Genomic DNA, 26,055 nt, shown 5'->3' with positions numbered 1-26,055 from the left:
ACGCCCACCAAACTGACTCCACCAGCAGGGCTGGGAATGACACCAGGGTTGGAAGGAGGGAAGACAAGGGAGGAGGATGTTGGAAGAGGGGGAGGGAGAGGAGGGACTGACTCACAGGAAGAATACTTTCTGCTAGGCTGCCTCGTCGAACACTTCCTGGAGGTGAGGCACACACACACACACGTCCGCCTTTTTCCCAAACACCTCCCACAAGGGACAGAATGTATCAACGCCTCGCGTTCACCGGACACTTAAATGATACACACACTGGGAAGCTGCCTATTTCTTCTTCACAACGATAGCATAATTTTCACATGTTGAGTTATAATAACAATAATCTTTATTTCTACAAGTACATGTACAAAGTATACAGACCAGAGCTGACATCAATGACATACTACTATATAGAAAGCCCCTTGTTATGCAAATTATTATTATAATCAAGGGGAAGCGCTAAACCCGGAGGATTATACAGCGTCTGGGGGGGATGTGGAAGGCATTCAGGCTTAATTTGGGGAACTGGAGCACAGATCCAATTCCCTAAATCAAGAGCCCCTCACCAACATTTCTTATGCAAAGCATTTCGGGCAAATCAGGTCAATTTTGTCCCAGGATGTCACCCACACCAGTCGACTAACACCCAGGTGCCTATTTTACTGACAGGTGAACACGGACAGTAAATGCCTTAAGGAAACACCTCCTTATGTTTCCACCCTTACTGGGGATCGACCCCTGGACCTCAGTAAGTGAGCTGAGTGCGTTACCAGTCGAGCTACAAGACACCTTTTGGTCATTCTGACACTGTTTTGCAATGTACTTTCGTTCTTTACCAAAATTTCATAAATGAAAATGACAAAATGGTACCTACAGACTCCAGTAACAATCCGAACTATTTATGCAAGATACTTCAGCGTTGAAGTTTGAAGCCAAGCAACAAGTCATGCTTACTTTATCGCACGGAAACCGCAATGTTATTACCTTTATGAAACTGGCCAAACGGCATCTACATATATCAACAATAATCTAAATCTTCGTCTAAATGAGATACATCGATGCCGAGTCTGTAGCCGACCAGAAGAGACATTTTTAAGATATCGTACCGGAACCTTGGAGAAGCAAGAATATTAAATCCATTATAGGTTACCATTGTCAGGGGATACCTAATTAAGCTGAGTCTAGATAAGATTTTGTTGGGATTTTTAACCCACGAGGGTTAGTCACCCAGGATAACCCAAGAAAGGCAGTGCGTCATCGAGGGACTGTTTTATTTCCATTGGTCCTCAAGCTTGTCCCCCAGGATGTGACCCACACCAATCGACTAACACCCAAGTACCTACTTGCTTATTAGGTGAACTGAACAACAGTTGTAAGGAAACACGTCCAATGTTCCCACCCTTGCCGGGTATGGAAACACGGACACTCAGCGTGTGAAGCCAGAGCGTTGCCTACCAGGCCACGGGTCACAGACGAACTCCCTCAGTGGCGCAATTTTACAATGCGATTTGACATGTTAGGACAGACCAAATGAGATCCGAAGACGAGATATTAAACACTAATCCCATATCTGTGAGATTATGATCAAAATCAAAATTACTATATAATTATATTATTTTTAAAGGGGTGGACCGGTAAGCCAGCGAAAGGTCTCGGTAAGATGACCAAAGCTCCAAAGGTGGGTCATCATCTGACTAAGACCCCCGTCAGGAAACACTTGTTCTGTGTCCTGACGAACCTTACCTAACCTAACCATCAAAATTACTTGAAGTTGCTATAAGATAAATCATCTAGATTTTTAACATAGTAGGGAGTGTGAAGGTCTGACTCTCATGGAGGAGGCAGTGATGGGTGAAGCTCTTAACACTGACGCAACGAAGAGGTCAGGTAAGGTGACCTGACCTCAATTTCATATAAATTCTCCTCCACATACTTCCATTTATTTTATTGTGCTAAGGAGAATCCAGGATTAAATACTGAAAGATTCAGTATTCTCTCTTGGAGATTTCTCTCTATTGTGTGTATAATACTCTGGGATCTGGCTGAGTGGCGAAAGTGTTGTGTACTCTGATACAGTGTGCAAGTTCGAATCCTGCTGTGGACTGAGAGATAATGTTTGTTAAAAATTTCGCCCGTTTGCGAAGTGTGTGTGTGTGTGTGTGTGTGTGTGTGTATATATATTATATATATATATATATATATATATATATATATATATATATATATATATATATATATATATATATATATATATATATATATGTCGTGCCGAATAGGCAGAACTTGCGATCTTGGCTTAAATAGCAACGTTCATTTTGCCATATAGGACAAGTGAAAATTTGTGTATGCAATAATTTCGTCAAATTTATTCTGAACCTAACGAAAAAAATATATTTCATTGTGTTTGTTTAGTATTAAATTACTGTAAACGAATCTAAAATATATTTAGTTGGGTTAGGCTAAAATAAATTGAGCTTGTTACAATAAGGTTAGGTAAGTTTTCTAAGATTCTTTTGGTGCAAAATTAAAAATTTTGACATTAACATCAATGAAAAAATATATCTTTAAACGTATAAGAGAAAATTTTAGAAAGGACTTAATTTTAAATGAGTTCTTGCTAATTGACCAGTTTTACATATACGGCACGACATATATATATATATATATATATATATATATATATATATATATATATATATATATATATATATATATATATATATATATATATATATATATATATTACCTGGAGTTTACCTGGAGAGAGTTCCGGGGGTCAACGCCCCCGCGGCCCGGTCTGTGACCAGGCCTCCTGGTGGATCAGAGCCTGATCAATATATATGGAGGCAAAAAAGGGAATGTATGAAAGTATAGTAGTACCAACACTCTTATATGGGTGTGAAGCTTGGGTGGTAAATGCAGCAGCGAGGAGACGGTTGGAGGCAGTGGAGATGTCCTGTCTAAGGGCAATGTGCGGTGTAAATATTATGCAGAAAATTCGGAGTGTGGAAATTAGGAGAAGGTGTGGAGTTAAAAGTATTAGTCAGAGGGCTGAAGAGGGGCTGTTGAGGTGGTTTGGTCATTTAGAGAGAATGGAGCAAAGTTGAATGACATGGAGAGCATTTAAATCTGTAGGGGAAGGAAGGCGGGGTAGGGGTCGTCCTCGAAAAGGGTGGAAGGAAGGGGTAAGGGAGGTTTTGTGGCCGAGGGGCTTGGACTTCCAGCAGGCGTGCATGAGCGTGTTCGATATTAGTGAATGGAGACGAATGGTATTTGGGACCTGACGAGCTGTTGGAGTGTGAGCAGGGTAATATTTAGTGAAGGGATTCAGGGAAACCGGTTATTTTATATAGCCGGACTTGAGTCCTGGAAATGGGAAGTACAATGCCTGCACTCTAAAGGAGAGAATTGGGATATTGTCAGTTTGGAGCGATATGCTGTGTATCTTTATACGTATATGCTTCTAAACTGTTGTATTCTGAGCACCTCTGCAAAAACAGTGATTATGTGTGAGTGAGGTGAAAGTGTTGAATGATGATGAAAGTCTTTTCTTTTTGGGGATTTTCTTTCTTTTTTGGGTCACCCTGCCTCGGTGGGAGACGGCCGACTTGTTAAATATTATATATATATATATATATATATATATATATATATATATATATATATATATATATATATATATATATATATATATATATGAGAATGGTGGAAGAGGTGTTGGTGGTGTGGGAATGGCCTCACCATCACCACTAACCATGACAACTAATTTACCTTATATAGCCGACACCCATGTGATTCACTCATTCACAGCTTCAGTGTGTGTGTGTACTCATTTATGGTTGCAGGGGTCGATTCACAGCTTCTGGTCCCATGTGTGTGTGTGTACTCACCTATATGTGGTTGCCGGGGTCTATTCACAGCTCTTGGCCCCATGTGTGTGTGTGATTCAGACATTACTACTAGTACCTCCTAAATTAGTTTGTTACAAATGCTATACTGATAGATCTTCCAAGGGCTCTTGATCCACGAAGACGGAGCTACCCACCCTTTGGATTAAACCTGATTACCTTCCATTCCCTAGGTGCTGTATGACCCCTACAGTTTTAGAGCTTCCGCGCGAAAATAAAATATGGATAACTGTCCATGAAAATTTAATATAAACCCTGACCGATGATGATGATGATGATGATGATGATGATGATGATGATGATGATGATGATGATGATGATGATGATGATGATGATGATGATGATGATGATGATGATGATGATGATGATGATGATGATGATGATGATGATGATGATGATGATGATGATGATGATGATGATGATGATGACGATGACGATGATGATGATTGCTGCACATCATAATGTAACAGCTATCAGTCGCCCAGAGTACCTTCAAAATAATGCAATTATAACAAGGAAACTGCATTTCCGTTTTGGGCTACCGGGGGAAGGGGAGAGAGAGAGAGAGAGAGAGAGAGAGAGAGAGAGAGAGAGAGAGAGAGAGAGAGAGAGAGAGAGAGAGAGAGAGAGAGAGAGAGAGAGAGAGAGAGAGAGAGACTATTAATTTAAAAGTTGAAATATTGAGTTACAATGGTTAGATTTGATAACAAAACTCTATCAACACTTACACAACCTTAAGGGTCATATAACATACTGGACAAGCCAAAAATATTTAATACATTAAGGACCCCAGTGGAAATAGTGGTTGTATTTATAACCATATTTTTTAAAGGGGTGGAGTGGTAAGCCAATGGAAGGCCTCGGTCAGTGGTCCAAAAGCTCCAGCTGCGTCAGGAAACACTTATCCTGTTTCCTGACGAAGCTTGCCTAACCAGTGGAAGTCAATACGACTTTTTTGTAGGTTATCCTAGGTACTTTACATGTATGTTATTAAGTAAGACAATTGTGCTGCATAACTGTACCTTAATAAACTTACTTAAGGAAATTATATAATTACAGTGTAAAAGGCGGATGGCTGAGATTAAACGTTAACAGAGATAATAGAGCCACTGATAAGACGAGGGGGGGGAACAAGATGGTAGCAATATTTCTGGTGGTTAACCCATCTGTGTATCAAACTGATTGGTTGTAATACACTGCCATCCATTACGTTTAGACAATCACTGTAATGTTTCCAGTCACAAAAAAAAAAATATACGGAGAAAACGGCCAATTATATCTGTGCTTCTGAACCAACAATAATCATAACGGACTCGGTCACCTCGAGCTTCCCTCCCCCCTTGCCCCCCAGAAAACTAAAATTTAGTTATGCAAATTCTTAAGTTATGCAGTAACAGCCTCGTTGATCTGGCCCTGATCCACTAGGAGGCCTGGTTATGGACCGGGCCGCGGGGGCGTTCATCCCCGGAATGCCCTCCAGGTAGGTAGACACCAGGTAGATTAATTTAGGAACGTTAGGGTAGGCTGTTACGAAAGCTTTGACAAAAAAATTAAGACACAGAAGCAATCTTCCTAAGTACATAAGTGTGTGATGATGTCTTCAACTGCTGTACCTGACTACTGGTTCCAGTGTAACTCCTTCAAGCCTCGGCATGAGACTGACAACAGCAGCCAGGGAAACTTTTCTTTTTATCCTGGAGGATGATACTAGTATATAAATTATTCTTTGATACCACATTTGTCTAGGAAACCCACATCACTAAGCAGACTTTTTTTGGGGCACCTTCATTATCAGATCATTCCTTTTATCCTACATCACCACCACCTGCAGTCACCACCACCATCTACGCCACCACTACCTCGGGTCACCTGCGGCATCAGTTAGTTTAATATCTTTATAATGCACCTCATACCCATCTTGTGGGCGGTAGTCAAAAGATTACAGAGGTACATAATGGGTCCAGGGACTGGGCCGCAAAGTTATGATAGTTGAACAAGTTACAGTGGTAATAAACTATTTACACGTTTTTATCCGGTCACAATCGTATCGAGTTACACATGCATCACCATTACCTGGATTGTATACCAGCAGGTTCATCAGCCATCAACGTATTTTGTGGTGCTCGTAGCTTAGTTTTAGCATGTTTGGTTCACTACCAGGTGAGCCATCACGGTATTACCTGGAGTTTACCTGGAGAGAGTTCCGGGGGTCAACGCCCCCGCGGCCCGGTCTGTGACCAGGCCTCCTGGTGGATCAGAGCCTGATCAACCAGGCTGTTGCTGCTGGCTGCACGCAAACCAACGTACGAGCCACAGCCCGGCTGGTCAGGAACCGACTTTAGGTGCTTGTCCAGTGCCAGCTTGAAGACTGCCAGGGGTCTGTTGGTAATCCCCCTTATGTATGCTGGGAAGCAGTTGAACAGTCTCGGGCCCCTGACACTTATTGTATGGTCTCTTAACGTGCTAGTGACACCCCTGCTTTTCATTGGGGGGATGTTGCATCGTCTGCCAAGTTTTTGCTTTCGTAGTGAGTGATTTTCGTGTGCAAGTTCGGTACTAGTCCCTCTAGGATTTTCCAGGTGTATACAATCATGTATCTCTCCCGCCTGCGTTCCAGGGAATACAGTTTTAGGAACCTCAAGCGCTCCCAGTAACTGAGGTGTTTTATCTCCGTTATGCGCGCCGTGAAGGTTCTCTGTACATTTTCTAGGTCAGCAATTTCACCTGCCTTGAAAGGTGCTGTTAGTGTGCAGCAATATTCCAGCCTAGATAGAACAAGTGACCTGAAGAGTGTCATCATGGGCTTGGCCTCCCTAGTTTTGAAGGTTCTCATTATCCATCCTGTCATTTTTCTAGCAGATGTGATTGATACAATGTTATGGTCCTTGAAGGTGAGATCCTCCGACATGATCACTCCCAGGTCTTTGACGTTGGTGTTTCGCTCTATTTTGTGGCCAGGATTTGTTTTGTACTCTGATGAAGATTTAATTTCCTCGTGTTTACCATATCTATTGCCAAATCAGTACTTCCCAATAACATTTCTAAATCTATTGTTTTTCAGCTTGAATTCACTGCTGCAAGTCCTTTACTGGTTAAATATTTTCAACGCGCTGTTTAATATCCCCTTTTTTCTTGCTTTCCATTTGTACACTTCAATCCTATCACCCATAATTCTACCCCTTACCAGAGTGCAAATTCAGTGCCTTCAGCCTGCCTTCGTAGGAAAGGTTTCTGATATCTACCTGGAGAGGGTTTCGGGGGTCAATATCTCCGCGACTCGGTCAGTGACCAGGCCTCGCGGTGGATCAGGGCCTGATTAACCAGGCTGTTACTGCTGGCCGCACGCAAGCCGACGTACGAATCACAGGCCGGCTCGTCAGGTACTGATTTTAGGTGCCTGTTCAGCGCCTTCTTAAAGACAGCCAGGGGAAGGAGACTTCTCTATGCAACTGGGAAGGGAGGTAAATAATCCTAAAAAGAATTCTTTGTTTTAATATTACCGGAAATACTTCCATGGCAGGGCGAAAGCCGTTTTCTTTTACACAGATAATCTTCACTAAGACAATCTTGCTTCACGTAGCGCAATTGCCAAGCACCAGGAAACTCTTAGCACGAAAAACAATTACCACACTTTATTTTCCACTAAACCACGCTTCCTAAAGGAAGGAATGAACTCACTTTCAAGAAGACAAAGCTATTGTGTTGTGTGTGGTGTTTTCTCCGCATCCTGCCTTGATGGCCGCGGGGCAAGTGAAAGAGACGAACAGAGTATCCTGCCTGAGGCATCCCCACCCACCTGACCCATATTCTCTCCATGTGGGAAAATACTAATACAATACGAGAGAGAGAGACTGAGTTCCCTTTCCTAAGTGAGAGTTTAAGACAACATCAGTGACCTACAGTAAGCTACTTTATTGGTGTTAATATTGTACCAAGACTCGATAGGATGGTTCTTAATGCTAAAGATAACTGACTAAACCAGATAGCATTTTACGATGGTTCTTACGATCTCTCACAAGCAACAAGTGTTTCCTAGGCTAACTGGTCAAAATTTTTAATAAAACAAACATTTTACTTTCCAAACAATTCATGGATATCACTGGGCCTCAATATAGATCAAAACGTCGTAATGGTGGTGACGTAATAGTTATGCTATATCAGATGAAACTTTAACATATTAATGTGACTCTTTATACGTGTGTCGATTGTAATAGAAACATTTCATATATACCAGGTTAATAACGCCGTTATTTTACAAATGTTGTATGTTGAAATTTAAAAATACCGTCAAGTTGATGATTAAGACACGTGCAACAGCTGGGTATCTTCATTATTGAAACGTTTCACCCACACAGTAGGTTTCTTCAGTCAAATACAGAGGGAGCAAGTGTAGTAGTGAAATGAAGATGATGTAATCAGTCCATCAACCTTGTGGTCATCCCCTCAGCCTGGAGAAGGACTGGACTGACCACCTCAAATACTATTTCTACTGGTTGCATCATCATTGCACTACTACACCTGCTGCCTCTGTATTTGACTGAAGAAACCTACTGTGTAGGCGAATCGTTTCAATAAAGAAGATACCGGACTGTTGCACATATAGCATATTATGCAAAGATACTCGGGAGATTTACATCCGGTATTCAACTTTCAAAACATCACTTTCAAACTGGGTCTCTCCCTCTCTCTTAATGTATCTGAAGCTGTTATATCCAAATTTGCGCTTTGCAAAACTGTAACTTATTACCACACTTGCTTATCCAAATGTATTATTATAATCATGGGGAAGCGCTAAACCCGTAGGATTATACAGCGCCTGTGGGGGGTAGAATGGAAGGTAATTAGGTTTAATTCAGAAAACTGGAGCACAGATCCAATTCCCTAGATCGAGATCTCCTCACCAGTGTTAAGGAACCTCCCTTGAGGGGATCCAAAAGTATATTTGGGTCCAGTCCCTCACGACGAATATGGACGGCGGAAGTGTTTGAGGTAATACCTGGAAAAACCGCTTGATGTTTGCTCTTGCTTACCCAAACGTAATTTATGATACCCAAGCCTAGCCTGATGAATCTTTCCTAGTTGGAAATTCGCCGCAATCTAACCAAACTTAATCAAATCAAAACCTTATCAACTAGTCTGGAATGAATATGTGAGCCAGCGGCAACAGCCTGTTTGACCAGGCAAGTACCAAACAAGCCTGGTCTAGGGCCGAGTTGTGGGAGTAGGAAAATTCTCAGAACCCTTCAAAGGTATCTCTGAGGTAAAGATAACCTAATGAAGCCTGCGCTCTGCTTCGTTAATCTAAGTAGGTTGAGTATGTAATAAAGTTGGTAGAATTACCGACAATATGTAAAGTAAAAGGACACAAGTTAGTTGCACTAGTGTCCTTTTACTTTACATATAGGTTGAGTATGTTCTTTAACAAAGTCTAGATTTGCGTATGGTATTCACAGGCAGCCATGACTAACATTGAACTCTTGCATAATCATAGTTTTAATTTCAAGCACCATCTGATCATGGCTTGACAGTATATTCAAATAAACACTACTCAACTGTGTTCAAATAACACTCATCATGCACAAGCACCAACAAATCACAAAATAGATGATTTTGTTCAAATATCGCAAGACTGTGTGATGATTTCTCCAGTGAGGTTTAAAGAACGTGAAGGTCCTTAGTTGCCATTTAGGGAAACCCGCCCCTACGCCTCCTACTGGACGTTGGAGGAGAGGAGGGGCGGAGTGGCAGAGGCTTGGCCATCACCACCATCTTGCAACCCCCCGACACAATTCCTCCATCAACATCCAACCCTCAACAACAATTCCCACTTTCTTCAACCACCACCTCCCTCCTCTTACCACAGGTTGAAGGAAGCTCGAGAAATGTTAGTGTTTAGTATGATATCCTTGATGACGACACGACGCAGGTGGAGGTAAGGAGACGAGAGGGAAGGTGTGGTGCAGGTGGATGGAGGGAAAGAGAGTGGGAGGGAAGGTGTGGCAGAGGACCCACGGGGAAGTGTTGTCATATTATGTCATTAGAATCATGCTTAAGGGGATGTAAATGGGTGTTGTGTAGGCAGCATCCGAGGGCAGAGCCAAGTTCCATTCCATTAATTAATGCACACATGGATAATCAGATGAGTACACAATACAATTATACACACCATACTCCTATTACACCCATAGTAGTCTGCACACGAATGGAACAATAATTGACGCATATAAATTAGCGAGGTACGAGGGAATAAATATTTCTTTATCCATACTTCATCACAATGATATATCCAACACATCAAATACATGCAAGTAAAATAGATGTCATAATCTAAACATTGACCTGGAAGCAGTGCAATACACTGAAAGAGGAAATGGCAAGGACAGCTGTCCATGCATGTGTATACACAAACATATCTATACATACATATGGATACACACACGCACACAGGAAGCCATGACTTTTGTTTCTATTATATAACTGTCATATAGAAAAGGGACGAAGCAGATTATGTATACAACTTTTCTAAATAAAAAAAAAGTAAACTGAGGATAAACCTGTTCAGGTGGTGAGTATGCCCACACACCTCACTGGCACGGCCTTGGTTGACGCCCACGCCAGCAAGACAAACACACCTTCAGTGCTCTGAGTGAGTAACCTAGCGGGGCAGGGGCAAGTACAACCCATATTTGCGTCAAGCAATAGGGGGGGGGATGCTGCACATCTGGCAACGAGTGAAACGTCTGGTTGCTGGGGGAAACTGCCGGCAGTGGGGGTTACACTGCCAACAACGGGGGAAACACTGCCGGCAGCGGAGGTAACACTGCCGGCAGCGGAGGTCAGCAGTGGATATGACACTGCCGGCAGCGGAACTGACACTGCTGACAGCGGAACTGACACTGCTGGCAGCGGAGATAACAGTGCCGGAAGCGAGGGTAACAGTGCCGGCAGGGGTAACACTGCCGGTAGCGGAAATGACACTGCTGGCAGCGGAGATAACAGTGCTGGCAGCGGAGATAACAGTGCCGGCAGCGGAACTGACACTGCTGACAGCGGAACTGACACTGCTGGCAGCGGAGATAACAGTGCCGGAAGCGAGGGTAACACTGCCGGTAGCGAGGGTAACACTGCCGGTAGCGAGAAGGGGGGAAACTGGGGTGACACGTCTGGCATCTGTTGATGTCAGACGTGTGATAGTTACATAGTGGGAACATAATGTTCTTTTCTTTCTTATTCCATTAGACAAAGTGGATATCAGGGTCGAAATCGGCCAACCTGAGGGCAATAAGGATATCGTTCAGTATTCCTCTTATTAAGTATTCATTCGCTACGGAAGCCTCAAAAGTTTCTTTTAAGCTCAGCTGGAGTTTGTATTATTTGGGAATTACCATCTCTAAGATGGCTTATCCCATTACCAAAACAAATGTTTTTTTTTATTATTAAAAATATATCTATTGTCTCAGGGTGGGGCAACATAAATTATATAATTATATACAGGAGACAGAAAAGAAAATGAGAGGGGAAGGGGGGAATTTTGGACTATATTATATATGTTAAAACAATGCATATTCACTGTGCAATACCTGGCAGTTATGTAACGTCTGGCAATGGAGGGATTACCAAGTCTGTCTGGAAAAGGGGGACAAGAGGATGGTCTTGACGTGTCTGGCAGCGGAGAAAGCACGGCTGGCGTGTGTTAATACGTCTGGCACCGGGTCATGACATGGCAACTCGTTCTACACTTAGGGCAGCCAGTTTCGCAAGAATTGCATTTCGTACATTTTTGCACGGCTGAAATTTAATGTAATTTTATTATTTATAATCAGTTGGGTTACGTTACTTGTGTTTTAGCTAGGCTACCATATATCGACCTACATATCTGTATAATTTGTCGACGATAACCGGTGGCTTACGTCTGGCAGCACGAGGTGTACATGAAAATTTTGGAGTATGCATTTTCACACACGGTACCAAACGTGGAGGCCCGACTGAGTTGCGAAGGGGGTATCACGGCTCAACACATTCTCATTTTAAAACGTCAGTTTTTTGACGTTTTGCTCAACATCATTTCTTAAAAGTTTCCTATTTTCTCCAAACAGTGTTTTCTTTATTTTACGTTAAATTAGGCTCGGTTGTTTACGCAATCAGTTCACACACCGAGTGTCCGTGGTTCGATCCCTGGTACGGGTGGAAACACAGGGCGTGTTTCCTTGTATCTGCTGTTCCTGTTCCTGGGTGTTAGTCGACTGGAGTGGGTCGCATCCTGGGGGACAAGATTAACTTACGTTGCCTGAAATGTTCTGCGTAAGTTGGTTTAATATCCTTATGCACCCCATATCCATCCTGTGGGCGGTAGGCAAAGGATTACAGAGATACATAATGGGTTCTTCTGCATAACCAGAGGCTTTTTATATAGAATGTCACTGATGTATCATGTACTTGTAGGAATAAAGATTATTATTATTATAATAATAGAGTGGTGCAGGGAATGCTGCATTGACGTCTTCGGCTGAGTCAAGAACTGGAAAGGTTCGAGTGAACTAGATGTTCACAACTTCGTAAGTAATCTTCAATCATTATGAACAAGTTTGATAAACCCTGACCACTTTTTTTTTTCATGTCGAATGTGACGCAAACAAGAGGCCGCAGTTAAATGCTTAAGACAGTTGTAGAACACAACAGGAAAAAATATTTCTCTCAAGAGTAATATACATATGGATTAGTCGGCCTATGGAAGCCGTGGAAAACAGCTCTCTGGTGAGAGAAACTGACTCTCAATCGCAAGGTCCCGGATTCGATTCCCTGGTACCGAAAAAAAACATGAACCAGTTCCCTTACAACCCTACCCACTCAGTAATAACAAATAAGTACCTGTGTGTTAGCCGACTGGTGTGAGTTATATCCAGGGAAAAATTGTGCTAAATTCGTTTTTCTGAAATGTTAGAACCTGCGTAAAAGAGCTCCAGTACGTGCTGGAAGTATTCAAGTGTTACGTAAAAAGTATCGGTGGACACAATGACGTTAATTTAAAAAGTTATCCTGTAATCATATACCAATGCAGGCAGCCATGTTCATCTGACGGCAAACAGGTATCTAAGAATCCCAGGGAAGAGGACCTAAGAGTCCCAGGGAAGAGGACCTAAGAGTCCCAGGGAAGAGGACCTAAGAGTCCCAGGGAAGAGGACCTAAGAATCCCAGGGAAGAGGACCTAAGAATCCCAGGGAAGAGGACCTAAGAGTCCCAGGGAAGAGGACCTAAGAGTCCCAGGGAAGAGGACCTAAGAGTCCCAGGGAAGAACTAAATGTTTCAAACAGACACAGGTGTAAGTCTTTCCTGGGTTATCCTGCTTTTAATGAACGTTGTGGTTAATAATCTAAAGAAAGTCTTTTGTGAAGTTCGTTTGTGTTATGCCTAACGATAATACTGAAGATATGGTGAGAATGATTGAAGATGTAGTGAAAATGACTGGAGGTGGAGTGAGAACGTGCGATAAAGGTCCGGCAGGTTAATTTAATATCTATCCTGCGGGAAAAGTCTGATTTTGCAATCACTGTTAATAATGCCGTGCAGATTATTTACATAGAGTAAGCACTAAACCGCAGGTGCTATGCAGCTCCTGGGGAACGGGAAGCAATTAGGTATCGATCCGAGGGAGTAAAGGCTAGCCCCAATTCCTTGAATCAAGAGCTTCTCACCAGCATCAAGGCATCTTTCCCCTGAAGTCATTTTTACAGACCTTTGTACATTATATACAAAGCTAGTGTTCTCAAGATCTCTCACCTGACCAAACTTCATTAAACCTGAAAACTCTTATTCCGCAAGACGGACAGCCATCGCCAGCTGACGTCAACGTAGAAAGGTACCACGACTATAAATGTTACTATTACTTATATAATACTACACAAGTATTACACTTAAGACAAGCACTCTGGTTGCACCTTCTTAAGAACATAGCTCCACCAGTCAGTCAAGTATTCGGAGTGTGTTCTCACAACAAATACACATTAGAGAAATCAGGTCAACTGACAACTGAATGAAAGCTCTGACCCACAATTAGCTACATCATCTACAATTTCAACAGCTTCAATTTCCACAACAGCTACAACGCATGCATTCTGAAGAATGTTAAAGCACACAACTCGAAATGGTTATATTCACTGGAAAGCGCAAAACCCGTAAGGGGTATAGAGAGGTGCTGGGGAAACAAGAGGGGGATAAACTGGTTTGATTCGAGGAAGGGAAGTGCAGCTCAAATGCCTTGGATCAAGGTCCCTTCAGCATCGAGGTACCCCCTCCCCTAAGCTTGAGTTGGAGAGAGAGAGAATTGACTAGACTGTACCAGAGCAGGTTGCTCACCCTTGTCCAGCAGCGGCGCCCACCAGCACGCCCACACCAAGCACCCACGCCCATACCCACATCCCGGCTGCCTGTGGAGAGAGGAAAAAAAAGTTGGGTTAGAACTTGGTGATCTTTAAGTTGTTCAATGTTTCATTTTAAGTTGAAGAAAAGACACATGTTGCAGAACACAGCTCTCTGCTGTCTCTTCCACGTCTCATTGTCTCTCTTTCTTCTATAAACTCGCTTTTACTTCTACAGTTGCTTGTTGTGCAGTGCTTTATCAAAGTATAAATTAATAAAGTTGTACCCGGAGCGACAACCTTTTGCTGTGTAGAATTTTATAAAGTTATGTCTTGATGAAGCTGTACACGGTGCGATATGTTTTCCCAGTAAAAGCTTTCCTTCAGTCTTGTGTGCAGTACGACATTTGGGTTATGTCAAACTCTGAACCAGTGATAAAACTTCTTATGTACTCATATACCTTTATTACATTGTACCTTTATATTATCTAAGCACTAATATTAGTCCAGATACTGCCTCTGGATCAATATTAATCTCTGCCCGAAGATTTATAACGCAGGACCTTAGTTTAATATGTTTATTATGCACCCCATACCCATCCTGTGGGCGGTAGTCAAAAGATTACAGAGGTGTGATGAATGGTTTGAAAAACCGACAAGTTGAAGATTGAGACACTTATGCAGCATATGGGAATCTTTATTCAGGAAACGTTTCGCCACACAGTGGCTTCATCAGTCCAATACAAAGAGGAAGGCGTAAGGAGAGGAGGAGAATGAGGTAATCAGTCCCTCAACCTGGAGTCGATGTGTTCAGTCCATCAATCTTGTAGAATGTACAGCATAGGGCCGTAGACGTGGCTTATATACTGTAGTGAGGTGTCAGACACAGCAGCATCATGGGGTCTTGTTACAAAGAATTCTTCAACACTTGTTCAACCTTTGGACGAAGACCTACTTCGACTAGTGGATGGTACCACTATGACCCCGCCTCCATCTGCTTCACGTCACCTCACTACAGTATATAAGCCACGTCTACGGCCCTATGCTGTACATTCTACAAGATTGATGGACTGAACACATCGACTCCAGGTTGAGGGACTGATTACCTCATTCTCCTCCTCTCCTTACGCCTTCCTCTTTGTATTGGACTGATGAAGCCACTGTGTGGCGAAACGTTTCCTGAATAAAGATTCCCATATGCTGCATAAGTGTCTCAATCTTCAGATTACAGAGGTACATAATTGGTCCAGGGACTGGGCCTCAAAGTTTTGATAGCTGAGCAAGTTACAGAGGTAATGAATTTGAAGAGAAAGCCACAATTCTCACTCCTAGGCTAAGGCAGTTGATATTAACTAAAAACAATATCCATTATCAAAGAACGATCTCTGCTAGTGAAACCTTATATGCCTTAATTAATAAATATTTCCATTATTTAAGCACTACTTCTGCGGTGTAAACTTTCTGCCCCTTCAAGCGCCTTGAGCCCTTGAATTCAAAGAGCCCTTATGTTATTCCCGAGGCGCTGTATGACCCCTACTGGTTTAACACTCGTCCATAAAATTAAATAGGTGAAATAAATAAGTAATCAAATACATTCCAGTAAATATCTTTATATCCATTATCTTTAAGCACTCCAAACCCCAAAAATTGGAGATTAATCCTGAGAGATTATTTCGGTCCCTCCTGGATCATTTTATCAGTTAACTCGGCTCTTGATAATGGTTCAGGAAGCAGCGAGAGGTCGTGTTAAGATTTATCTCCACTCTGAGTTAGCTATGAATTCTTACAGTCACGGCATAGCGACCATTATTCAGCTAAGCACTATAGCTATTATTTAAGCACTACACATACACACAAACACAATTACCTGAGTACAATTAGGCGAGTATATGCACACACACATGCACACGCGCACACATGCACACGCACGCAGCTGAAGACTCGGATGAGTCAAAGAGATGTTAGGAAGTATTTCTTCAGTCATAGAGTAGTTAGGAAGTGGAATAGTCTGGCAAGCGATGTAGTGGAGGCAGGAACTATACATAAGTTTTAAGACGAGGTATGATAAAGCTCATGGAGCAGGGAGAGAGAGGACCTAACAGCGGTCAGTGAAGAGGCGGGGCCAGGAGCTGAGTTTCGACCCCCTGCAACCACAATTAGGTGAGTACACACGCACACACAAGGACTTTTCCATCCCCCCCCCCCCTCCACCACCACCACACCTTGTCCCGCTTTCACCCCTTGACCCTAGTTTTTCCTTCCTCACTGACTCCGATACCAGTCCAGTAATACCACAATCACCACTACCACACACTACCACTGTCACCACCAACACTCACGGTAAACCTGTGTAACGAACTCAACGTGAAGAGAACAGAGAAGTGAGCAGCAAAAAAATATTCACGTGAGAGAAACCTCTGGGACTGCAATTTCATTGCATTTTCAACAGAACCCCCAAGGAACTAACAAAACTTTTATGAAACCTTTCAATGCCCCGTGACTTGGTGGCTAAAGCTCTCGCTTCACACGGCGAGTGTCCGGGTTCGATCCCAGGCGAGGGTAGAAACATTGGGAGTGTTTCCTTACACCGGTTGTTTATGTTCATCCATCAATAAAATGGGTACCTGGGTGTTAGTCGACTGATGTGGGTCGCATCCTGGGACAAAACTCGCCTAATTTGCCCGAAATATTCTACATAACAAGCGGTCTATATAGTAGTATGTCACTGATGTCAGCTATGGTCTGTATACCATATACATGTACTTGTATAAATATTAATTATTATTATTATTATTATTATAAGAAGCAGTTGTTAATGGTTCCATGTCGTAATGCTGCCAGGTGCTCGCTGGAAGCAGCATCCTCCACCAAGGACCTTACTAAGACACGCAGCACTACGCCCCTTGCACACCAGGTGTTTACACCATCTCTTGTGGACACTGTAACAAGACATGTAAGCGAGACAGGCAAAATTATGTATCTGCCTGAACGAACATAAATACACCTTCGAACATAAATACACCTGTGTCCTCCATTGGAACTCAGCAGTACGTGCGATGAGTTGCAACGAGGCACAACTCGTGACAGAACCTAACCATAGACGCAGGAAGTGCCAGTGATTGCTCTCACCGATACTCTCAATTAAGAAAAAGGCTAGAAGGTATAACGTAAAAGAAAATGGCACACCTGTTACTTGATTAGATTAAGCCATGTTGACCTCACCGGTGACCTCTCAGGCTACTCAGCCTCACTCGTACTGTGTCACGAATCAACTTTTACACCTCGCTTTTGTCTATATAATGTCATTCTTAATACTTTGTTAGAAATGATGAAGATCCCAGGACTGAAGGATTTTCTAAATAATTGTCCAAGTGTTTGCTAACATGTCCTTGAAAATACAACTCTATTGCTAAACCATTATTTACTTTCCTTTATAAATTTGAATTTACCCAAGGTATGAAACAAGTACACAAGGGCAAGCTTGAAAACTACGCACCCCTATGAGTTACAAGGCCATCAGAAAATATTTCAATATAACAAGTGTTAATTAAATTAAATGAACAATGACATTGGAAAGGAACTCTACACAGTGGGTCTTTACCAGTGAGTTCCTCCAATTCTAGTTTTAATGTGCTTATTGCAAGTTATGAGGATCAAGAGCTAGTGTTCTCTTCCCCCCCTTTCCCCCCCCCACAAACTCAAAAGGATAAAAAACTGCTAATTACAAAGACACAGACAGACAGACAGACAGACAGACAGAGACACACACACACACACACACACACACACACACACACACACACACACACACACACACACACACACACACACAGGGTGTTTATAATGCAAGGAGACGTATCCAGAAGATACAGGTGGCAGCTGTGTCTCAGAGGTACCAAGTGAAATGATTAACATAGTGGAGGAAAACACCGCTGACTGTTGGCTGGTTGTTCAGAGCGACCAGGAGTCACAACCCGACCCTTGCAAACACACCTAGGTGAATACACACACATTAGTTCTAGAAAAGTATATACACTGATAACAAAAACTCTTAATCTCCCAATAAAGTGTAGTGGGAGTTCTTCTTAGCAGGTAAGTATGGGTTTTTATCAGCCTTGAGGTATTAAGTTGATGTTAATGAGGGTCTATGATAGTGAACCTTGACTTGTGAACCTCAACACCTGCCCGTCTGGCCTCTGTCTCACTCTCTAATGTTATTACACTAACAACCATACTCGGCGTTATCATATTGAAAGGGAAGCGCTAATTAAAACCCATAGAGTCTCTGGGAAATAGGTAACGAAATTTAGTTCAAAGAACGGTAGGGAAGCTCCAATTACTAGGATCAAGAGCCCTTCACCCGTCTCAAGGCACCCCCCCCCCTCCAGCCTCACCCTGAGGGGCCACGCTTAGCAACAATGTCAGTTGTGACAGTCTCACAGGTACGACTGTTAATGTAACTCTTTGTACCAAGAAAGGAACCTCACTCTCATTCCCAGGTGTTCTGTGACTCATACGGGTTTAGCGTTTCCCCCTCAACTTCATAATAATAATAATAATGTAATGATAAAATATTACAAGGACCCCAATGGAAATAAGTCATTCTGACTTTTTTGGGTTATCCTGGCAAGTATTCTACATACATTCTACTATCATGTGAGAAACTACGAAAGCGTTTTCAAGTTCACTATTTTTTTTTTCACAGTGTTTGTTTTGCATACTGTGATATCACCTGTTTACTGTGATCTTATTGTATATGTTACTATGTATGATAATTTGTGTAACTGTATTTGTGTGTACCTGTGCCTAAATAAACTTACTTAAGCAACGCTAGGATTTAGACCAGCCCGCCGCTGTGATGATAATGATAATGATGATGATGATAATGATTATGATTGATGTGTATGACAAAAACACTAGAAATGTTTGATTAGAGCTTTTAACATGAAAACTAGCGAACATAATTACAAAGTTGCTTTCATTATCACGAATTTCCTACCTTAGCGGGTTGCTATCATTACCAGCTGTTGTTAACAGTCTACTACCTTTACCAGCTGTTGTTAACAGTGTTACTATCATTATCAGCTGTTACCGAGTAATACGTAGCTACGCAGGTAACACTGCGTAGCCGTCCATAACCCATTGAGTAGTGCGTAGGTACGCCTATGTCTGGTAAACGGTGTTTATACAATAAGATGGTTACATGTTCAGAATGTACTAACAGAATCTTATGTAACTATACATCCTTCATCTGTATCTATTTCTATCACAATTTCTTGACTCTGCCTGCCTGCCTCTCTCTCTCTCTTCTCTTTCTCTCTTTTACAAAAGGTTTTACAAGGTTAGTAAAGTATTCCTAACTTTATTTGCAAGCTGAGAACTGTTACCTGCATCAGCTCATTTGAAATCTCAATCTTAATCTCAATCTCTCTCTCTCTCTCTCTCTCTCATTCCTCCATAAATTGTGGATACATATTGTTTGATTACAATCAGCACTAGTGTTCATGCAGTTTGACCCTTATATATTGTTTAATCATTGATCTACATTCAACAGTTTTCTTGTTTTTTTTTTTAACCGATCAATACGATAATTAAATCTCATACATAAATAAGTAGAACATTCGAATGTAGCAGATCTGAAGTTCTGTTTGTGTTAATGTTTCTGTGGGCTGTGTATAACAATGTTGCTTGTTTCTGTGGGCTGTGTATAACAATGGACTGTCATTAAAATGCGTCGTAATACAATGTTTTCCTAAAACTGTAACCACCCTGTAACCAATACAAATTGTAAAGTCATCCAGTGTAACCCGTGGCTAAGATTATTAGATGATCTGACGCCTTCACCTGATGTGCACCACTGACCTGCCACGCACAGTGCAACGGACAAATGAAGCAGTAGCAGTAGCAACACACACACACAGCAAGAGACATTCTTGAGCTTCCTCAGCGCTCGGACTTAATGCCCAAAGCTGGGGTGTTGCTCCAAAAGAATCTTGTAGTGCTTGCTGCCTTTGCACCTCCTAATATCGTCTGCCGCTATGCAGCTGCCACCCCATTCGAGCCCAGTGTGGGCGGAGTTTGCGGCAGCCCAAGGTGCCTAGCTTTTCCCTCTGAGCCCCGTGGGGGCGGGGAATGGGGCTAGGCCTAGGGACAGCTCGTCCCAGAAGACGAGGAGGTACTTGTACCTCCTCTCATGGCAGACATTGGTCTGAGACACTCCCACGACAGGGAGCCAAGGCCGGGCGACCTCTTGGAAAAGGCCCGGGCCGGGCGATTATACTGGCGAATCTACTACCTACCTACTGACCTGCTGTCTCCACTATACACACTGTGTTCTCTCATTCTCTTGTATTATTTGTGGTGATCAAGGTCCCAGGAGCGAAACGTATTCAATACACATCCTTAAGTGTATGATGCACTTGTCTCCCTTCATCCATACTGTCAATATCGTTACACATTCAACCTTAAATACCTTGATCTTAAATTGAGTCTTTTCTCAACTTGATTTAATTTCAAGTCCCAGCCTTTTCCACCTCGTGTACATGATTTTGTAGACTTAACTAACAAAAGCTCCAGCTGTGGGTCATCATATGACTAAGACCCCGCGTCAGGAAACACTTGTCCTCTTTCAACCCTAACCTATCAACGTCGTTGGGGGAATTTTGAATAAACTCTTCATGAAATGCCAAGCATTACACCTCACACCACGAGGATATACATGCTACTTAACCCTCTACAATCCTATTTACCGATGCTTCAATCACAGTTACAGCGGTACAATACCAGTCACAGTTATACAATCCAATTTACGAAAATAGAATCCCATTTACAAAACTAAAATTACTTTTGCAATACCGTAGCCCAATTCTATTCACAATGATGTAAACACAGGACTACAATCAGTAAGAAGACTTACAATACAAGACTCACTACAACACAAGTCACAACACAAGACTCACTACAACACAAGTCACAACACAAGACTCACTACAACACAAGTCACAACACAAGACTCACTACAACATAACACTGATATACAGTATATTCTGGGTAGTGGAGTAGCGTGGGAAAATTTTCTCTAGCGTGGGAAAACTTAACAGACACGTCAAGTAGTGATGAGGACGTTGACACGAGACGCTGACGAGGAACCTGAAGGTGATGTGGAGGTGAGGAAGAAAAGGAAGAGGAAATGAAACTGAGAAAGAAAAAGAGAGTAAATTTAATATCTTTATTATCACCCAATATCCATCCTGTGGGTAGTGGTCAAAAGATTACGAGGCACACAATTGGTCCAGGGACTGTACCTCAACATTACCGAAGCATATAATGGGTCTAGGGACCGTACCTCAACATTACAAAGGTACATAATGGGTCCGGGGACTGGGCCACAAAATTTTGATAGCTGAACAAGTTACAGTGGTAATGAAGTATTTACATGTTTATATCTGGTTACAATCGTAACGAGTTATTTACGCAGACATGAATTAGGTCACACACACAGGTACGATAAAGCTCATGAAGTTGGGAGAGTGGACCTAGTAACAACCAGAGGAGAGGCAGGGCCAGGAGCTATGACTCAACCCTTGCAACCACATATAGGTGAGTACATACACACAGTGATGTAGTGGAGGCAGGATGCATACATAACTTTAAGAAGAGGTGTGATAAAGCTCATGGAACAGGAAAAGTGACCTAGTAGTGACCAGTGAAGAGGCAGGGCCAGGAACTGTGACTCGACCCCTGCAACCACAACTAGGTGAGTACACACACACACGTGTAAGTGGTAATGCGTGAGATATGGGTTTTAAACGTCGTAGCAAGGATAGGGTGGGTGGTAGTGGAGACGTCATATTTGAGAGTAATGTGTGGTGTGAATGTTAGGCAGAAAATACGGAGCGTGGAGATTAGAAAATAACATGCGTCGTCCAGAGTATTATTCAGAGGACGGAGGAAGGGTATGGGTAGGCTGGGCATTTAAAAAGGATGCGCAGAATAGGATGACCATGAGAGTATATAAATCTGGAGTATAGGGAAGTGGCATAAGCATCCAGCAGGCTTGTGTGAACGTGTTAGGACTGGAAACAAGTGGTGTTAGTGGTAAGATTTATGAAGTGATTCATTATGACCCAAAATAATCATAATGAACCGGTTAAGTAGACTTGAGTCCTAGAGGTGGGAAGTACAGTGTCTGCACTTTGAAGGAGTGGTAGTGGAAGTACAGTGCCTGCACTCTGAAGGATGGGTGGAGAGTTCTAGTTGGGAGGGTCATCAGAACTGTGGTGTCAACGCACTTCAGGCAAGGCAGCGGTTGTATGAATAGTGGTGAACATTTCCTCATTTTATGGGTCACTCTACCGAGGTGGAAAACCAGAGTTGTGTTAGAGAGAGAGACACAGAGAGAGACAGAGGACACGGGAACAAGGGGACACAACCGGAAGTTAACTCAGATGAGTCACAGGGATGTTAGGAAGTATTTTTTCAGCCTTAGAAATAGAGGGTGAATTAGTGGAGGCAGGATCCATACATAGCTTTAAGATGAGGTACGATAAGGTTCTTATAGCAAGGAAAGCGTGGACTTAGTAGTAATCAGCGAAGAGGCGGAGCCAAGAGCTGTGAATCGACCCCTGCAGCCAAATATAGGTGAGTACACACACACACACACACAAGGTGTCAGAGTGGGTGCCTGTGACAAGCGGGGTTCCACAGGGGTCAGTCCTAGGACCTGTGCTGTTTTTGGTATATGTGAATGACATAACGGAAGGGATAGACTCAGAAGTGTCCTTGTTTGCAGATGATGTGAAGTTAATGAGAAGAATCAAATCGGATGAGGATCAGGCAGGACTACAAAGAGACCTGGACAGGCTACAAGCCTGGTCCAGCAACTGGCTCCTTGAGTTTAACCCTGCCAAATGCAAAGTCATGAAGATTGGGGAAAGGCAAAGAAGACCGCAGACACAATATAGTTTAGATGGCCAAAGACTCCAAACCTCACTCAAGGAAAAAGATCTGGGGGTGAGTATAACACCGAGCATATCTCCTGAGGCGCACATCAATCAGATAACTGCTGCAGCATACGGGCGTCTGGCAAACCTACGGATAGCGTTCCGATACCTCAGTAAGGATTCGTTCAAGACTCTGTATACCATTTACGTCAGGCCCATACTGGAGTATGCAGCACCTGTTTGGAATCCACACCTAGTCAAGCACGTCAAGAAATTAGAGAAAGTGCAAAGGTTTGCAACAAGACTAGTCCCAGAGCTAAGGGGATTGTCCTACGAAGAAAGGTTGAGGGAAATCGGCCTGACGATACTGGAGGACAGGAGAGTCAGGGGAGACATGATAACGACATATAAAATACTGCGCGGAATAGACAAGGTGGACAAAGACGGGATGTTCCAGAGATGGGACACAGATACAAGAGGTCACAATTGGAAGTTGAAGACTCAGATGAAGCAAAGGGATGTTAGGAAGTATTTCTTCAGTCATAGAGCAGTCAGGCCGAGGAATAGCCTAGAAAGTGACGTAGTGGAGGCGGGAACTATACATAGTTTTAAAGCGAGGTATGATAAAGCTCATGGGGCAGGGAGAGAGAGGACCTAGTAGCAATCAGTGAAGAGGCGGGTCCAGGAGCTATGACTCGACCCCTGCAACCACAAATAGGTGAGTACACAAAACAGGCCAAGTATCTATCGACAAGTGCCTTTGTAAACTGGTAACTACAGATCATGCCTACTCACCACCACCTTCGCAACAGTCACATGTAATGGGATCACGTCCTGAAAAACAGACAAATGAGACGCCAACAGCGCATAAATCAACCTTCAGCAAATTTACGCATGCGTCAACGTTCAACACAGATGCATATGTGTCAACATTCATCTCAACTGTGTGTGTACTCACCTAGTTGTGGTTATAGGGGTCGATTCATAGCTCCTGGCCTCGACTCTTCACTGGCCGCTACTGGGTCACTCTTCCCGCTCCATGAGCTTTATCATACCTCTTCTTAAAGCTATGTATGGATCCTGCCTTCATTACATCATTGCCCAGGCTATTCCACTTCCTGAAACTCTGTGATTGAAGAAATACTTCCTAACATCCCTGTGATTCATCTGAGCCTTCAACTTCCAGCTGTGTCCCATATCTGGAACATCCTGTCTCTGTCCACCTTGTCGATTCCTCTCAGTATTTTACATGTCGTTATCATATCCACCCCCCTCTCTCTCCTGTCTTCCAGTGTTGTTAGGTCTATTTCCCTTAACCTCTCCTCGTAGGACATACCCCTTAGCTCCGGGGCTAGTCTTGTTGCAAACTTTTGCACTTTCTCTAGTTTCCTCACATGCTTAGCTAGGTGTAGGTTCCAAACTGGTGCTGCATACTCCAATATGGGCCTAACGTGTGTGTGTGTGTACTCACCTAGTTGAGGTTGCGGGGGTCGAGTCCGAGCTCCTGGCCCCGCCTCTTCACTGATCGCTACTAGGTCACTCTCCCTGAGCCGTGAGCTTTATCATACCTCTGCTTAAAGCTATGTATGGATCCTGCCTCCACTACATCGCTTCCCAAACTATTCCACTTACTGACTACTCTGTGGCTGAAGAAATATTTCCTAACATCCCTGTGATTCATCTGTGTCTTCAGCTTCCAACTGTGTCCCCTTGTTACTGTGTCCAATCTCTGGAACATCCTGTCTTTGTCCACCTTGTCAATTCCTCTCAGTATTTTGTATGTCGTTATCATGTCCCCCCTATCTCTCCTGTCCTCCAGTGTCGTCAGGTTGATTTCCCTTAACCTCTCCTCGTAGGACATACCTCTTAGCTCTGGGACTAGTCTTGTTGCAAACCTTTGCACTTTCTCTAGTTTCTTTACGTGCTTGGCTAGGTGTGGGTTCCAAACTGGTGCCGCATACTCCAATATGGGCCTAACGTATACGGTGTACAGGGTCCTGAACGATTCCTTATTAAGATGTCGGAATGCTGTTCTGAGGTTTGCTAGGCGCCCATATGCTGCAGCAGTTATTTGGTTGATGTGCGCTTCAGGAGATGTGCCTGGTGTTATACTCACCCCAAGATCTTTTTCCTTGAGTGAGGTTTGTAGTCTCTGACCCCCTAGACTGTACTCCGTCTGCGGCCTTCTTTGCCCTTCCCCAATCTTCATGACTTTGCACTTGGTGGGATTGAACTCCAGGAGCCAATTGCTCCTGTGTGTGTGTGTGTGTGTGTGTGTGTGTGTGCGTGTGTGTGTGTGTGTGTGTGTGTGTGTGTGTGTGTGTGTGTGTGTGTGTGTACGTACTCATTAATTTGTACTTAACTATTTATGGTTACAGGGATTGATCCTCAGCTCCTGGTTCGGTCTCTTGCTACTTGTAAGTTTACTCCTAGTCTCGTGGATCCTGTCATACGTATTCTTAAAACTATGTATAGGGCCTGCCTCCACTACTTCATTACGGTCATTCTACTTCCTCATCACCCTCAAGCCTGAAGACATATTTCCTGGCATCTCTGTGACTTATCTGCGTCTTTAACTTTCAACTGTGCCCTGGTGCCCCTGTACCCCACTACGCGAACAATCTGTTCTCGTCAACCTTATCAAGTCCACCGAGTACTTTGTATGTCCTTATCATGTCCTCCTTGGGTCTTCTATACTCTATTGTCAGGTTGAGTTCCTTTAGCCTATCCTCATAGCACATTGCCCTTAGCTCTGACACTTCTCTCGTTGCATACCTCTACACTTTCTCCAGTTTATGAACATGCTAGCGTTGTATACTAAAGACAGGCTTAACATATCCCAAGAAATTAACATAT

General features: G+C 43.0%; 1 protein-coding gene across 4 annotated transcripts in view; it reads right to left on the bottom strand.

Moving 5' to 3' along the window:
• The window catches only part of LOC128684935 (thioester-containing protein 1 allele R1), a 105,242-nt gene that overhangs the window by 66,226 nt on the left and 12,961 nt on the right, over positions 1-26,055 (bottom strand). For all 4 annotated transcript variants that reach the window (XM_053771302.1, XM_053771300.1, XM_053771303.1 and 1 more), the window contains exon 2: positions 14,256-14,326. In XM_053771302.1, coding sequence (XP_053627277.1) covers positions 14,256-14,317 — 62 coding nt within the window. In that variant the 5' untranslated portion in view covers positions 14,318-14,326. The remainder of the gene's footprint in view (positions 1-14,255; positions 14,327-26,055) is intronic.

The sequence above is a fragment of the Cherax quadricarinatus genome, chromosome 5, assembly GCF_038502225.1.
Source record: "Cherax quadricarinatus isolate ZL_2023a chromosome 5, ASM3850222v1, whole genome shotgun sequence".
NCBI lineage: Eukaryota > Metazoa > Arthropoda > Malacostraca > Decapoda > Parastacidae > Cherax > Cherax quadricarinatus.
Note: the sequence above shows the minus strand (reverse complement) of the source record. Positions and strands in the feature narration are given on the sequence as shown.